Raw genomic sequence first — 16123 nt, 5'->3', positions numbered from 1 at the left:
AAAGCAACTTTAATGGCAAGAAGAGAGCAGTTGAGATCACCTCACATGGTGCAACAGTACTGTAACCACACTTATTTAGGCTCTACCTCTAAATGACATGATAAGTGATCTCAATAATAAGAAAGGAGGATTATTATTCAATAAATTAGATACTACTATTATTAGTCATATACTATTTGTACAATCTCTCTTTGGCCTCTCATAAAATCAACATTGGATAACATGGATTGTCAAATCACATAGGAATCTTGCTTTTCATTGGTAAGTAAGGATTTATTTTGCATTATTTATTTTTGAGGAATTATTATTATATTCCATCTGTCAACAATTTAAAATCGCATTTTGACTCAATTCAATTTTTATAATGGAATATGAATACTGTAATTAGTTCGGAAAGTGGGACTCACTACCGAAAATAAGAAAAAAAAGTGAAACATTAATTCGTGATATTTAAAGATAGTTCAAGATATATTGCCATAAATTGAGCTTTCAAAATAAAACATTAATTGAATAAGAGATAATTAAGTTTAAACATAACATTTAGACAAAAGCAAATCCATTTCATAATTATTCTCAAATTCTCAAATTGTCATTTTATATTAATAAAATTAATATGATCTTAAATTTAATAATGTATGGGATCTCTGTCCCACTTGTGATACCCTATTCTTTTTCTTGTTTTAAATTATTTTCCTCTTCAAGATTCTTCTTTACATCTTTGTCAATCCATATCAATATCATACTCTCACATTGAATTATAATAATGAACACATTGATGATCCGATTTATTTAGTTACATAAAATAAGCTTTATGTTAATGATATCAATATTATACACAAAAATATCTTTTTTGCCCCAAGGAAAGATAGATCTACTTTAATGTTTCAAAATGCTTGAGAATTTCAATGACTTTTAAGAACAAAGAGAAAAAGACTTTAGAATGCACATGGAGAGTATTAAAGATGGGGTAACATCAGCTATTTCACTTATTTGGATCAGCAAGAGAAATATGAGTCAATTTGAACTAAGAGAGGCTAGTGTCAAAATTTGAATCTTAATTCACAATTATTAACCATATTTTGATATTCATAATTATGTTATTAAATATGAATTCAGATTTAGATCTAGATATATGTTGAGATAGTGTCACACGAAATTATGCTTCGAGTAAGTTTTGTACTGTAATTTTTATGACAAACATATATAGTATAGTTTGTTCCCTAAGACCCCACTCAAATATTAAAGACATTTAATTTCAATTAATTTATGATTTTGGATCTTACAAACAGACAGTTTGGTAAAACAATGCCTTTTTCATTAATTATAATTGGAATCACTTTGGTTTTCCTTATATTATTATATGCATGTACCAAGAAGAGCTTTATAATTTGGATCAACAAATCAAGTATAATTAATCAATGTACACAACTATCAAATTTAATTTCTACTAAACTAAACTAAATATAAGACTTATCTATTAATCAATGTCACTATGAAATTTGTAAATGGTAGATCTATTTAGTAGTTAATGTGCTCTAACAAAAATAGTTAACATAGTTGCTTCACACAGATCCATATTGTTGATGTCCCCAGTATAAGATTGATTACATTTCACATTGCATAGAATACCCTCTTCAACATTTAAATTTTTCTAAATTATTCATGTTTTCTTTAGACAGTAGTCTATTTTTGTGTGGTAGGTGGGCTCAAGTCAAGTCATTTGTGCGCCACATGCTATGTTTTCTCCAACATTTATGCGTCGAAAGTATGTCCCGTCATATATGTATCCATAATTTATTTTTCTCCTAAACAATTGTAATAATTATTTTAGGTCTCAAAGTTCTGATATACTCCGTATGTACCTTTATAGTATAAGCGATTTTTTTCGACACATAATTTAAAAAAAGTTGTGTTAAGTGAGTTAAGTAAATGAATAATAATTAGGAAATGAAAAAGATAGAAAGACGAGGAGAATAAAGTAAAGAAGAGTACAGTAAAAGAATAGCACAAAAAAAAAAAAACCTTGTCTCTCTCTTACTTTATCTTCTCTTCTATTTTTTCTCTCTATTTTTTTCTCAGTCCTACTTTATCCTTTCTTCATTTATTCAATAAATATCACTCACTATTTAAAAATCTGTGCTCAAAAAAATGTGTCACATGTAGGGATGCCAGTATAGTCCACAACCCGTGAACTGACCCAAATAGTCCGCCAAATTTATAGGGTTAGGGGCTAAAAATTTCTAGCCCGAAAAAATTAAAACCCGATCAACATTTGTATTAATTCATGCAACTAATTAAATAGCATGTCTTATGAAGAAATAAAAATTGGAAGGTGAGGTTCAAGGAAATTTCCATCGGGCCTTCGTGTTGGGCTTATACTTATTCAAAGTGAGCTCTAATTTACTATAAGTTCAATAGAGTATTCATTTTTATTACAATCAAATTAATTTGTCTGTCAAAAAATACTATTCTATGCTATTAGAATTTTCTTAGATGATGATATATTTATGTTTTTAATAATTTAAAGTAGTGTATAATTAATATCGTACGTCAATATCACATGTATACAAAAGCATAAAGAAAATAATAATCACTGAGATTTAGAGTATATTATACTACTAATAATTTGCAAGAAGAATTATCTCACGATGAATCCATTCAGCGTAAACAGTGCATTACTATCAATAGTCTAACTAAGATTAGCCGGCATCGAAATATATGTGGGCAAATTTTTATCAGTCGTTTGAATCGGCCCAATCAAAGTGAAGCTTTAATTATGGGCTTTGTCATTTTAAAATTATAGTATCATTATTAATAGTACGTGTTAGTTAGTGTAATTTAAATCTGACGTTTTCAAATTTGATGAAGAAGCTATTTTTATGATGTTATAATATAATAATGGACCAGCTCACAAAATGAAGCAGGCACAAAATCTTTTTTATTGAAAAAGTAGTTGTACTGGTTAATTAAAACCTAAAAATTGACTCACCCAAAGCCTCTCTATATTTAGTTATCCCATATTATTGGTATATACAGAAACTGAGAATATTTATACTCCCCCGTTTCATAACCGTTTCACAAATATATGAACACGTTCCATTTTAGCCCACCCTATAAAAGTATCTCTTTTTATTTTTTTTAACTTCTTTCTCTCTAATTAATGAAATGAATGCAATTATCCACTAACAATATCCAATTTTTGTTTTTTTATGCTTTCTCTTATTATACCAATTGTGCAATAATTTCAAAGTCATCCCAAAGATTGTCTTTTTAGACATGGAATCCAAGGAGTTGATGATGATAGGTGTGCCCTTTGCAAGGAGAAACAAGAGACCATTGAGCGTCTCTTTTTTAGCTGCAAGTTCTCCTCCAGCTTATGGTATTTTTGTTGATCTCAATGGAGTATCTCTCACTGCATTCCAAACCATGAAATGACAAATCTACTCTCATGGCGTGGTACGCCGTTCACAAAGTTTGATATGAAATTTTGGTTGTCAATGTTTTACATTATTACTTGGACTGTTTGGGATATTAAGAATAAGGTTGTTTTCCAAGGCCTCAACCCGATATGGGAGTTTGAGAAAAAAATGTTGTTTTGGCGCCTCGGCATGTGGACTCGGGGTTGGTGACACGATTTTCTCTTCTCGCCCGGACAAATTCTTGATAATTTGGAGGAAGTCAGAAAGTGGGCAGGTTTTTGTCAACTTGAGGCTAGGTGGTAAGCTTTTCGTGGCCTTCTTGATTGTGGTTTTATGGCTCCTTTCGCTTGTCATGGTTTTCTTTTCTAGCTTTGATTGGGGTGGAGTTTGATGCTCCCTTTCTTGTTGTTTCGGTGTTTTCTTGTTTATGTTTGTACTCCATAGATCACTTCTCTTGGCTCGAGCATTTTGCGTATTAAAAAAATACTAGTACTCAACTCACTACATCCCACTTAAGATGTTCGTCTTTTCTTTTTAGTTTGTTTCACTCAAAATGTCCACTTTCTATATTTAAAAATAAATCTCACTCTCCTCTCTCCTCGTTAAAATATTAAATTACATTTTTCTTCCCACTTACTCCACCTAACAAGTCCTCCTGAAATTTCGTGTCATTCAAGAATGTGGACATCTTGATTAGGACGAAGGATATATTATTATATTTTATTACTATGTATATTAGCAATTTGCCCAAGGTAGAATTTGAAGAAATTCTAAAACAAAATATGTGAAAACGTGATCGCATATTGGGAAGCATTGATCGCATTCATTGGGCTTGGAAAAACTGTCTGCCTATGGAGAAGCCAATTGACGAGTGGGTACAAAAAAATGCACCCGACGATGATTCTCGTTCCTGACAAGCAGCTTTGGATATGGCTTGCTTATATTGGAGTGACTGGGTCTAACAACGTGATCAATTTCTTGAACCAATCGCTTCTTTTCAACGAACAATGTCGCGGCAGAGCCCCAACCAACGACCGACAGTATCATATAGGGGTATTACTTAGCAGATGTCACATACTCAAGGTGACCTATAGTTGTGAAGTCGATTACATGCCCAACTAATAAGAAGACATTTTTATTTGCCCAAAGCAAGAGGATGCATGGAAGGATGTGAGCTGACATTTAGTGTGCTATAATCGCATTGGGTAATAGCGAAAGGTCCGACGTGTTTTTGGTACAAATTATTTATCTCTGATATCATGTATTCATGCATCATCGTGCTTAACATGATAGTCGCTGATGAAGGTGAAGGACTAACCAATTGGGGTGATGAGGGCGTTGGACCTAGCTTCGGTGCAGCACACAAGCCCCAACATCAGGGTGCCTTAGCCCAATTTAAGAGTTTATTCATCAACATGCTAAAATACGCGAGGAATAAGCTCATACTCAGCTCTAACAAGATATGATTGAAGAAATTTTGTCTCCTGTTGATGTTTGTTTCTCCATTTTTTTCTATTTTTTTCGTTATACTTTTTTATGCATTTAATATCATGTAGGTTCAAATCTATGTTATTTTACTATTCTATTATTTTCACTAACTTTAAATATTAAAAAAACTTTGAAAAATGGTGAAAAAAATTGTGACAGGCGTTGAGGCTGAAATGTTAAATGCTGATGGGGTTGTGGATATTTTGTCCACTACTGTGGATGATGCCCTTACATTTTTCACACAATTTAACAAGGAAAAATGGGAGTAATTCTAAATAATTAAATGTGTATTAAAAATAGAATTAATATACTCAAAAAATACTACTCCATAAATAGTTAAAATGAAGGGAATGTAAAGTAAGAGGGAGAATAGTATAAAGAGTGAACTACAAAAATAGTCCGTGAACTATGGGTTTATCTCGCCAATAGTCCCTGGACTATAAAAATATCTCTAGTAGTCCCTAGACTAGGGGTATATTTCAAAATTGGTTCTGTTGCACTGTTTTCTTCTGAAAATGCTCTTTTGGGCTGTTGGGCAATTTCGTCTTTCACATTTTAACTGTTTCAATATGTTATTATTTCAATGATGTACTGAATCTAATATTATTTTAAAATTATCTTCTTCTTCCCTTTACCATCCTTCACTTTATTTTTTTATTTTAATATTAAATTTAATTTTATAAAATTAAATTTAAATTTGGATTTTTAAATTCTAATAAATTATTTTTAATTAAAATTATTAATTTATGTATTTATGTAAAAGAGTTTTGTGTGAGTTGGCTGCATAGTTTTATTTCTATATGTATAGCTGTGAGACTAGAAAGAATACATAAATTAATAGTTATAATTAAAATAATTTATTAATATTTAAAAATTTAAATTTTAAATTTAATTTTATAAAATTAAATTTAATACTGAAATAAAAAATAACAAAATAAAGGATGACAAAGGAAAGAAGAAGATAATTTTTAAATAATATCAGATTTAGTACATCATATTGAAACAGTAAAAATGTGAAATGACGAAATTGCCCAGCAGCCCAAAAGGGCATTTTCGAAGAAAAGAGTGCAAAAGGACTAATTTTGAAATAAATCCTTAGTCCAGGGACTACTAAAGATATTTTTAAAGTCTAGGGACTATTGGCGAGATAAACTCATACTCCAGGGACTATTTTTTTAGTTCACTCTAATATAAATTATAGTCTCTTCTAAATTATTCTCTATCTTACTTTATTTTTATTCAACGTCGACCATTTATTATCATTTTCGCAAACACAACAGCAAAAATAGAATCTGTTCACTTATAGTCAAATGGAGGAGGGAGTACGTGCTTTTGATTTAGCCAAATTTTTCATCTTTGTTCGTCCTAATTTGTGTAAAAAAACAACAAACAATCTATAAAATAATAAAATTGTACTAGAACAATAAACTCAATTCATGATCAATCCAATCTACATCCAACCCGAATTAGAATGTTGTAGGGTCCCACTCCCACCTCTATTTATGGGATGGTCGAGCAGTAGCAGTTGCCTAGAGCGTTTGTGGAGAGGGTGATTTTTAGTAGAGGCCCCTCCCATCCCCTATCTACTTTTTTTTTATATATACTCCTATATTTTAAATTATTTTAAACTTTTTTTATTTTTCTCTATTATGATTAATTAATTTTATAAATGATACAGCTATTTTTGTTGCAGTTTAGATCTTTTACTTTGATCTATTTCAGTGAAGGATTTGAATTGTTACAAATCAAATATTCTAATATACGTTTATGACAAAATTTTTAACTTCTGAAAAGTACTGGACTAATAAATAGTAATGTCATTGTCTTATTACAAGAGAGGCGTTTCTTTTCGGCCGTTATTTTATGAAGATGATAATAAATAATTAGAGTGAAGAAAAAGTAAAATAAGAGAGAGAATAATATAGAAGAGAGTCGTATATACATTATTCTCTTACTTATTTTGTTTTTCTCTCTATTTTAAGTATCATTTTACATAACAACGTCTGAATTGAAGCGCCTCACTTGTAATGGGACAGAGAGAGTACTATTTACGTGGCAAAATATTTTTTTTTCAATAGATTAAACCATACGGATGTTGGAAATTGAGATAAACCTAAGGTTTGGCACACTAATATAAACAAATTTGAGGTGAAAAAATGAAAAATCTATTGAAATAGGAGTATCTTTTTCCCTCTATCATAAAATACTAGATTGGGTGGAGTACGTCATCTTGTAACGTCTAACAATTTCTATAATATCTTAAGTTGCTCCATAATCTATCTATATATAAGTGGTCCGCACTTACCAAATAGATTTGTTAGAATCTTAATTTTACATTTTTTTTTTCTCAAAGTAACTGTTTTTTTTTCTTTTAATGTCATGGAAACTAACTTAAAATCTTGGTGCTTCGTACCTTAATTAATAGTAGTAGCAAACTAAATTTTTTTTGTCTCGTGATTTTTTAAAATAAACGAACGTATACGTCAAGGGTCAAAACATGAAAAAAGAGAGAGACCAAATTTGATCACATATTCCATTCAATGTCGATTAAGTAATTGGAGTAATGTATTTGGCTTGAGTGTAAAATTAGAATTGTCTAATGTTAGGTAGCTCTAAAAATGCCACCTAACTTGTTTGTATAGGCTACATTAGTACGTATCTAGTGAGTACATCTTTTATTTTCGTCATGTTACTAGTCAATTTAAAAAGATGATAGTACTACTACATAGGATAGTTATTGTATGACAGTTTTTTTAATTGTGAAAACAATGAAAATACGATAATGTATGTACTCTCAAAATGCTAGTACCTTAATATTATCATAAGATTGGTGCAATCGGTTTCATATTTTCGATTAAAGTAAGTTTTCGTTTGAATTTTCCAATCATATATACTTCCTCGGACCCAAATTTTTTTTTTATGTATTTGAAATAGTATGAAAATTAATGCACAACTAATAAAGGGAGTAATAGAGATGAAGAGAATGGTGGTTAAAGTAATGTTATTGGATAATGATACTTAAAGTGTTTAATGAATTGTAATAATGAGTCATAATAGTATCATTTGTAAATAAATTGATGTATATGAATAATAAGTTGGAATAATTTTTTATAAATGAAAATATTCATATTTTTATGGGATCGGACCAAAATTGAAAGCTTATGTATTTTGGAAGGAGTGAGTAATATATTGGTATATAAATATCTACTTTTATACTATATGTTAATTACTCCTCAATGATGTCATGCATAAAATTATTTATTGAGGTCATGTAGGTGAAGTGTAACCCCTCAATGATAGCACTCAAGTTGTTTCTGTTCATTGAATTGGGTAGATGACATTTTAAGTGTTAGAAACTGTTTTCAGCATAAATCAGAATCTTACGACAAAGCAATAGTAAAAATTAATCATAAAGGACTTCATGATGATGCCAACTATAGTGACAAAACCAATTTAATCATTTAATAATACCTAATCAAGAATAAAATACACTTTAACTTGTGATGATTCACAAGAGATGATTGAGATCTGAATTTGCTATATTTCGGATAGAAAATTAATATCAAAGTGACACAAATTATTTTATTAATAGTTAATTAAGTAAACAAGAGATGATTGAGATCTGAATTTGCTATATTTCGGATAGAAAATTAATATCAAAGTGACACAAATTAATTTATTAATAGTTAATTAAGTAATAGTTCCGAGTTTATTGATTCATACTCATTTTCAGGATGACCCAGATTAATTAATTCACTTAAAAAAATAAATTATCTCTCTTCTTTTCTAGTAATATATTTTAGTTTTTACTTTCTCTCATTTTATTTTATCTTTAATTTATGAGTAAAGGTCAAAATTGGTCGTAAACATATAGCCAGAATACGAATTTGGTCTAAAACATTCACTTTTTGAAAATTGGGTCCAAAACATTCGAAATCGTTATCGAAGTGGTCCTAAACATTTGAAATCGTTGTTGAAGTGGTCCTTTTATTTTAACTTAATTAATATACTAATGCATAATTTCTGACGGTCAGCACCCAATTAACGATTTTTGACTTAATTAGTATAATGATGCATGATAATATAATAACATAAAATAAAATTAAAAAAAATCAAAATAGAGTCATCTGCTCCAAAAATCTACGCCGCCGCTGTCTATCTCGGACCCTAAATCAGCCCCAGCACCCACCGCCTCAAGATCAGTAAGCCCCGAAAAGGAGAAACACATTGATTATGAGAAAGATATAAATTTGGGTAAGATTGATTAAGAAGGAGGAAGAGAAGAGAGGCATTGATGGTTGAGCTGGAAGACGAAGAGAGGATGACAATGGGTTGGACCGAGGCAAGAGCAGCGGCGATGAGGTCATGGAGCAGCAATACTGCACGACTGACAACGAACAGGCAGAGGCAACAGAAGCGAAACCATCTTCCAGCAATAGCGACCGCGTCGGTGGAGACAACAACGCCGGACCGCCAAGAAAGAAAATTGAGAGAGAGCAATGGTGGACGGCGATGATTTTGATCTCGGACAACAACAATGCGGAGAAACACACGATGACGACGATTTGTGGAGGAGCGAGCAGAGAGAGAAAGACGTGACGACGCTGAGCGCCGGAGAGAAGAAGAGAGAGATTCCAATTTAGGAAGAGAGAGATTTTGATTTAATTTTATTTAATTAATTATGCATTAGTATATTAATTAAGTTAAAAAAATCATTAATTAGGCGTTGACCGTTAGTTTTTGACGGAAAAGGACCACTTCGACAACAATTTCAAATGTTTATGACCACTTCGATAACAATTTCAAATGTTTTGGACCCGATTTTCAAAAAAGTGAATGCTTGGGACCAAATTCGTATTCTGACTATTTATTTTGGACCAATTTTAACCTTTATTCTTAATTTATATGCTAAAAAAAACCTCTTCAATTAATCCGAAATGGAGAGAGTAATTATCTATTTATTTATATTAGCATTTTTTTTATGACAAGTTTATCGTTTAAAACTTAGCTGATAGTTCAATTTAAATCTGGCATCTGAATCGAGTTTGTCATATAATTATCCATAATAGTTAGATTATATAACTCGTAATTTATTCAACTTTTGTACGATGAATAACATAGTTCAATGCTTATGTATGAATTATAAATAGAGATTTTTCTGATATATTTGAAAAATCAGAGGTAACAGTTACAGTTATTGGTTCAATAAATAGTTGGATCTACATCTTACAAAATAATAAAAAAATATACTAGAGTATAAGAAAAGAAAATAAATAAAAAATGAATGGATGAAATATTGAGCAGAAAAAGACAAGAAAATAGCTCCTTTTGGTGTGAAAAAAGATTTCCCCATGGTAATCATGGCATACAATTAAAAAGGAGATCATAAAAAAAAAAGAATTGATCATAAAGGTATCTATCTTTTGTAACCTTTTTTTTTACTTTTTGATCATCACATTTAAAATTTAAAATTGAGGGAACAGAAATTTTAAAACTTGAGAGAAAAAAATGAAACTTTAAAATTATCATGCATCAATCAATGGTATAGAAAAGATGACTACCTTTCAGAACAATATCACTAGCAAAGATTGACATTCATCTTTTCATTGGCTGTTTGCCTTTTGCAGCCTCACTTACTTTTTTTCTGTCTTACTTTTGCTTAATTTTTAAATCAAATTACAGTGCTTTATTTGATTCCATATTTGTTGTTATGTGAAAAATAAAAATCAAAACATAATAAAATAGAGAATAATTTACATAGTCATAAATGTACAAATATAGATTTGAAAATGTGGACAACAACATTGTTGCTGTGAATCTTGATTAATATAAACATGTTCTTTTTTTGGAAAAATTCTTCAATTATTCAACTTCCATTATGTGAATCTCGACAAATCTACATATTCATATAGATTGCACACTATCGTAATAGTACTATATATGCATTCAATTCCGAAAAAGTATTTGCACACGATATAATAGTACTTGTACGGGATTGGACATATCATTTTTACTACTACTAATTTTATATTCAAATACCTAATTTTTTTTTAATTATAGTATCAATAAGATAACTATATACTGTAATAGTAGTAATTATTTTTAGGTTATACTCCATATTAGCATTTTAAATGGACGGTAGTCCAAATATAATTATGATTAATAGCATATTTATTAACTGCTGCATATCTGCAATTTGGAAAAAAGAAAAAATGGCCCATCCTTTGCTGGAATACACATTTATGACAAACTTCTGACCATCATCCTACTACCACTATCCTATAGACTTCACATAATATTTATACAAAATAATTATGGTGCATTTTCTTGTCTTTCATTAATAAAGAGATATTTTTCCTGTATATATTTAAAACTAATTTAGTTAGCAAGATAACCATGCATATTGAAATTATTATTCATTGTTATGGTTGTTTTGAGTTGGGTGAGCTGTATTATCAACTAATTAATCAAGATTTCCCCTAAAAAGTAAAAACCAAATGCATCCCCTACAATATCGGTATTAAACAAGATTGCTCCACTAATAATTAAATAGTGTGAAAGGTTAGAAATAAGTAGTATTCAAACGATTAATCAAAGTCAAATCTTAGTACTTCATTTAGTAGTAGCCATTAATTACATATTTATCGAACCACAAAAAGTTAGAGATAAATATTGTTGATTAATTTTAGTATCTACGCCTACAATGGTGATGGATCAATCCTAAATTATACCAAACACATTTATACACATTATTATAGTAAATGGCTACATATATAGAAGTAATAGAAATTAAAATGGTAAACCATTTCATTAAGTTGCCCCTAATCCCTGATTAGGTAGTTAAAGCTATATTTGTCCAAACCTTATGTCTATGATGTCTATAGCTCCTATAGTTTTATAAGGCTATCACTTTGCCCAACTCTATTTCATAGTTTCTTACTACTTTCTTTATTGTGGGAGATTAATTTAAATGGTAATTAAAGAATCATTCTTAAAGTGTTTGCGTGCATAATTTAAATGACATTTTAACTCTTTACTCAAACTAAAATATTAGTATTATATAGTTACCATATTCATTTACATAATTTTTTATGAATTTTGATGAAAATTAATTATAATAATGTCTGTCAAATTCAACTGTTGGAAAGAGCCAAATAAAGTTAGTAGATAAATTGTAATGCAAGAAATGTACTATGCCATAAATGATGCTCATGTTCGGAAACATTTATTGGGGTTTGATAAATGTAAAAAAAAGTGTAGAAAACTCAAATATAATTATTTGTTTATTTGTTTATTTGTTTTGTTTTTATTTAGTTACGTAAGATCATTGTGTAGTGTCATCATATATGAAAAGAAGGGCTGAAGTGAAAATCAAAGAAATCATAACTAAGAATAACATCTAAAAAGTGGAAAAGATAAAATAGATTTCGATGATTTTTTTCCCTGGAAATAATTAATTATTTACCTCTAAACAGTTTTTCTCCCACAATCATTTTCATCCCTTTGCACTTTAGTGATGATTTGCCCTTAACACAATATCATCGCCAAATCTTAATAAATTTTGCCTTTTTAACCTTTTGCAATATAAAAATGATTTCACAGATTCAAACCACAATCAGTCTAGAACATTCAGATAATAAAGATTAATCAATATTCTCCCCTAACAAAAAAAGGAATATAATATAAAAATATGAAGAAGAAACCATGAAAAGAATCATATTGACCTCATACATATATATATATATATATATATATATATATATATATATATAATGATTAATCACAAATAAAAATCACAGGAGTATTGTATTTTTTAACATTTGAATAACTATACCAAAAATAAAATCAAATTACAGAATTTGGCACAGGAAAACATCTAATTTAGCCAAGAAATATTGATCCATTTTTCTTCAAGCATGTTTTAGTATGAACTGAATAACTATAAACAATAATTGTGGGGCTGAAGTTATGCGTCAAAATATTTTTGTGATTCTAATTTCTTTTACACATTCATACTAAACCCCAAATGTGAAAACAATCAACAAAGGATAAAAAAAGATGGCTATTATTTACACATAATTTAAAGTTTAAAAAGATACTACTAATACTCCCCCCATATTTTTTAAAAAAAAGGTTAAAAATGATGATGAAATATCACTCTACTCTCTTTCATTATTTGAATCATCATCATCATCATCATCATCATCATATTTCATCATTGCTCCACCACCACAATTTTCTACACTACAATCATGCCTACTACTCCGATGAACAAATCCACGATTCCACCATACCTTCTCCCCTCGTTGCCGCGGCGGCGATGTTGTTCTCCGGCGTGTTGATTTTCCCTCCAATTTCGCTTCTCTCGAATTCGTAGCTGATTTTCCCTCCAATTTCCCACTTCGCCGCGCCGCCGCTGTGGATGTGGCTGTGATCGGAGGGGATGAGGCTGGGAAGAAGGCCGGGGAGGGTTTCCGATCCCTGATTGTGAAGGCTAACACCGAATTGATCGTCGTTTTGGATAAGATCAAATGAGTTTTGGGGTTTTGCTGACGTGGAAAACGGAAATTTGGGGCTTGTTTGGATGAGAGACGTCAGATTGTTTTGATTTTGGTTTTGATTTGGAATGTTGAAGAGATTTGGGAGGTGGTTGTTGATTGCGGTGGCGGAGGGGCGACGGCGGAGGTAGGGCGGAGGCTGTGCGGATCTGGAGGCGAAGAAATCGAGGCGGCTCCTCGGGAAAGAAGAGGAAGTGTTGAAAGGAGGCGATGGAATTCCGGTGAATTCCTGCACCATGGCTCTGAAATTGGTGGTGTCCGTGGTCAGCACGGTCGTCGGCGCTCGCCTCGACGCCCTGGACCGCTTCTTCGGGTTCCGCGCCGCCGATTGCTGAACTATCGGCTGCGCGGCGGCGGCGACGCCCTCCGCCGCCGCGAAGGGGAAAATCGAGTGGGGCCCGATCGGGTTGGGCCACGGCAGATTGGTAGAAAATGGAATCGAATTTTGGTGCAGCTGCTGGAGATCTATCTCCAGCAGCTGCGCCGCCGCCGCGTTGTTGTTGCTGGTGATGAAGACGGAGTCGGCGGCGCGTGAGTCGTACTCGTCGTCGCCGCCGCTGGATGATTGTAGGCTCCCACTATTCGCTGATTCCATTGGATTTTTTCTCTGTACTTAACAAAACAACAAAAATCAGAAAAATCCAACAGCAAAAAACTTCAAAACAGTTGGCTTCGGTGGGAGGAAGAAATTAGGGTTTGTAGGGAGAAGAAAAGTGGAGAGAGCGAAAAGGAAGGGCAGAAGGATGGAGGTCAGTTTTTGGCACTAGAAAAAGGAAAAAGGAGAGAGTGGGGTCTCTCCATGAAAGGATGCTACTGTGTTTTTGAGAGAGGAATTCATCTACTTTTGGTAGATATGTCAAACTTTATAGAGTCAGTATTTTTTTGTTTTCTTTTTATTATGTGGTGTGTGAGAATTTTCTTATGTGAATACAAAAGATGGAAGAACAATTTATCTGTATTAATTTCATGGGATAAAGTGGTAGAATAGAAACTGCCAAATTGGAGAAGGATGGTTGTGAACGAAACAAGGTCTAACATCATACTGTACTGTTGTACTACAAATACACAATATAGATATTTATTGAAATTGATTTATTCCATCCGTAATCAATAATCACATTAACACAATTAATCTCTCTTTTTATAATGGGCGAATGAAATAGGACTTACTCCCTCCGTCTTGGCTAGATCACACATTTCTTAGCCGACACATGATTTTAGAAATTATTGATTAAAATGTTTTATTGGAGTGAGAAAAGTGTATTAAAATAGAGGGATAAAGAAAACATATCATCTTAGTTGGGATAAACTAAAAAGAAAACGTTTCATCTTAAGCGGGGCGGAGGGAGTATATTACTTCTCCATCCCCTCATTAATTGTCCACATTTACTTTTACCATAAATGGTAAATAGACTTCAAATTCTACTAACTTATTATGTCCACATTTTATTATAAAATCAATAAATAAAGTAAGACCCTCATATTTTACTAATTTTTTTAACCCACTTTTCTTTATATTTTTAAAACTTATGTCAGATTCAAAGTGGACAATTATTAGAGGACGGAGGGAGTAGTTCTTACCGAGTACATTTCTATTAAATGTAAATATTTAAAAAAACAAAATTGTCTTATTTAAGTCAAATACATGAAGTCATAAATTCACTTTCTTTTCTTCATAAATAAATCATCTATTAGTGTATATATGCTCATTAGAGTATTCACAATAGGGGGACGATCACATCATTAATTGATTGGCGATTTGATCATCCCCCATTGCAGCACAACCTTCGATCAACGGCCAATCCCAAATTCCCAACATCTCATCCGTATCGACAGCGATTGGTGCCTATTGCAGCACTGACTGCCGATTGCGGTTTTTTTTTAAATTTTAATTTTTAATTTCAAAATTCACACTATAAATACAACTATTCTCATTTCATGTCATCTCACACCCACTTCACTCTCACAACACACTTTTCTCTCTTTTTCCAACTCTCTCTAATCGAAATGAACACCGACGACAACTGCGACGAGGAGATACACTTGCTCTTAGAGCCAACCATCTTGGACTACACATTGCGCGTAGAGGAATGACGACATGAAAAATAGTTACAATTGTATGTCCTTAGGACAATTGAGGATCGACAACGGGTCTTCCGCTAGGACACCGTGGCTGCCTAATGGTTGTACTCAAACTACTTTTCCGGGGAACCATGGTGGGAGCCGACGATCTTCCGCCAACGTTTTAGAATTTGTCGAGATATTTTCTTGCGCGTTACTAGCATGTTGGCGACACGTGAACTTTTAGCAGCGCCTCAACGCTAGCGGTAGATCCGGACTGTCGACGTTGCAAAAGTGCACGAGTGCACTTAGACAGTTGGCTTATGAAGAAGCGGCAAATATTTTTGACGAGTATCTCCACGTCACCGACACTATTGGCCGCGAATTTCGGAAGAAATCAAGTAAGGGAGTTGTTGAGGCTTTCAGTGACTCTTATAACCGGAAGTCGAATGCCGCCGTTTGCCAGTTCCTGCTGGATTTGCACGAGAGGGTGTCCGGGTTTCCTAGACAAGCTGGTAAGCATAGATTGTATTCACTGACAATGGAAGAATTGTCTGACTGCATGGAGAGGCCATTTCACTTGTGGGTTCAAAGGCA

General features: G+C 32.1%; 1 protein-coding gene across 1 annotated transcript; it reads right to left on the bottom strand.

Annotated features, from left to right (window-relative positions):
• Positions 1-12802: 12802 nt before the first annotated feature.
• Positions 12803-14391, bottom strand: LOC125211942 (uncharacterized). Its single transcript, XM_048111915.2, has one exon. The coding sequence runs from the start codon at positions 14058-14060 to the stop codon at positions 13167-13169; it is 894 nt and encodes a 297-aa protein (XP_047967872.2). The 5' UTR covers positions 14061-14391; the 3' UTR covers positions 12803-13166.
• Positions 14392-16123: the final 1732 nt, after the last annotated feature.

This window comes from Salvia hispanica, chromosome 3, assembly GCF_029641045.1.
Source record: "Salvia hispanica isolate PSC_SH4W2 chromosome 3, Shi_PSC_v1, whole genome shotgun sequence".
Lineage (NCBI taxonomy): Eukaryota > Viridiplantae > Streptophyta > Magnoliopsida > Lamiales > Lamiaceae > Salvia > Salvia hispanica.
This window is presented reverse-complemented; position numbering and strand designations above follow the sequence as displayed.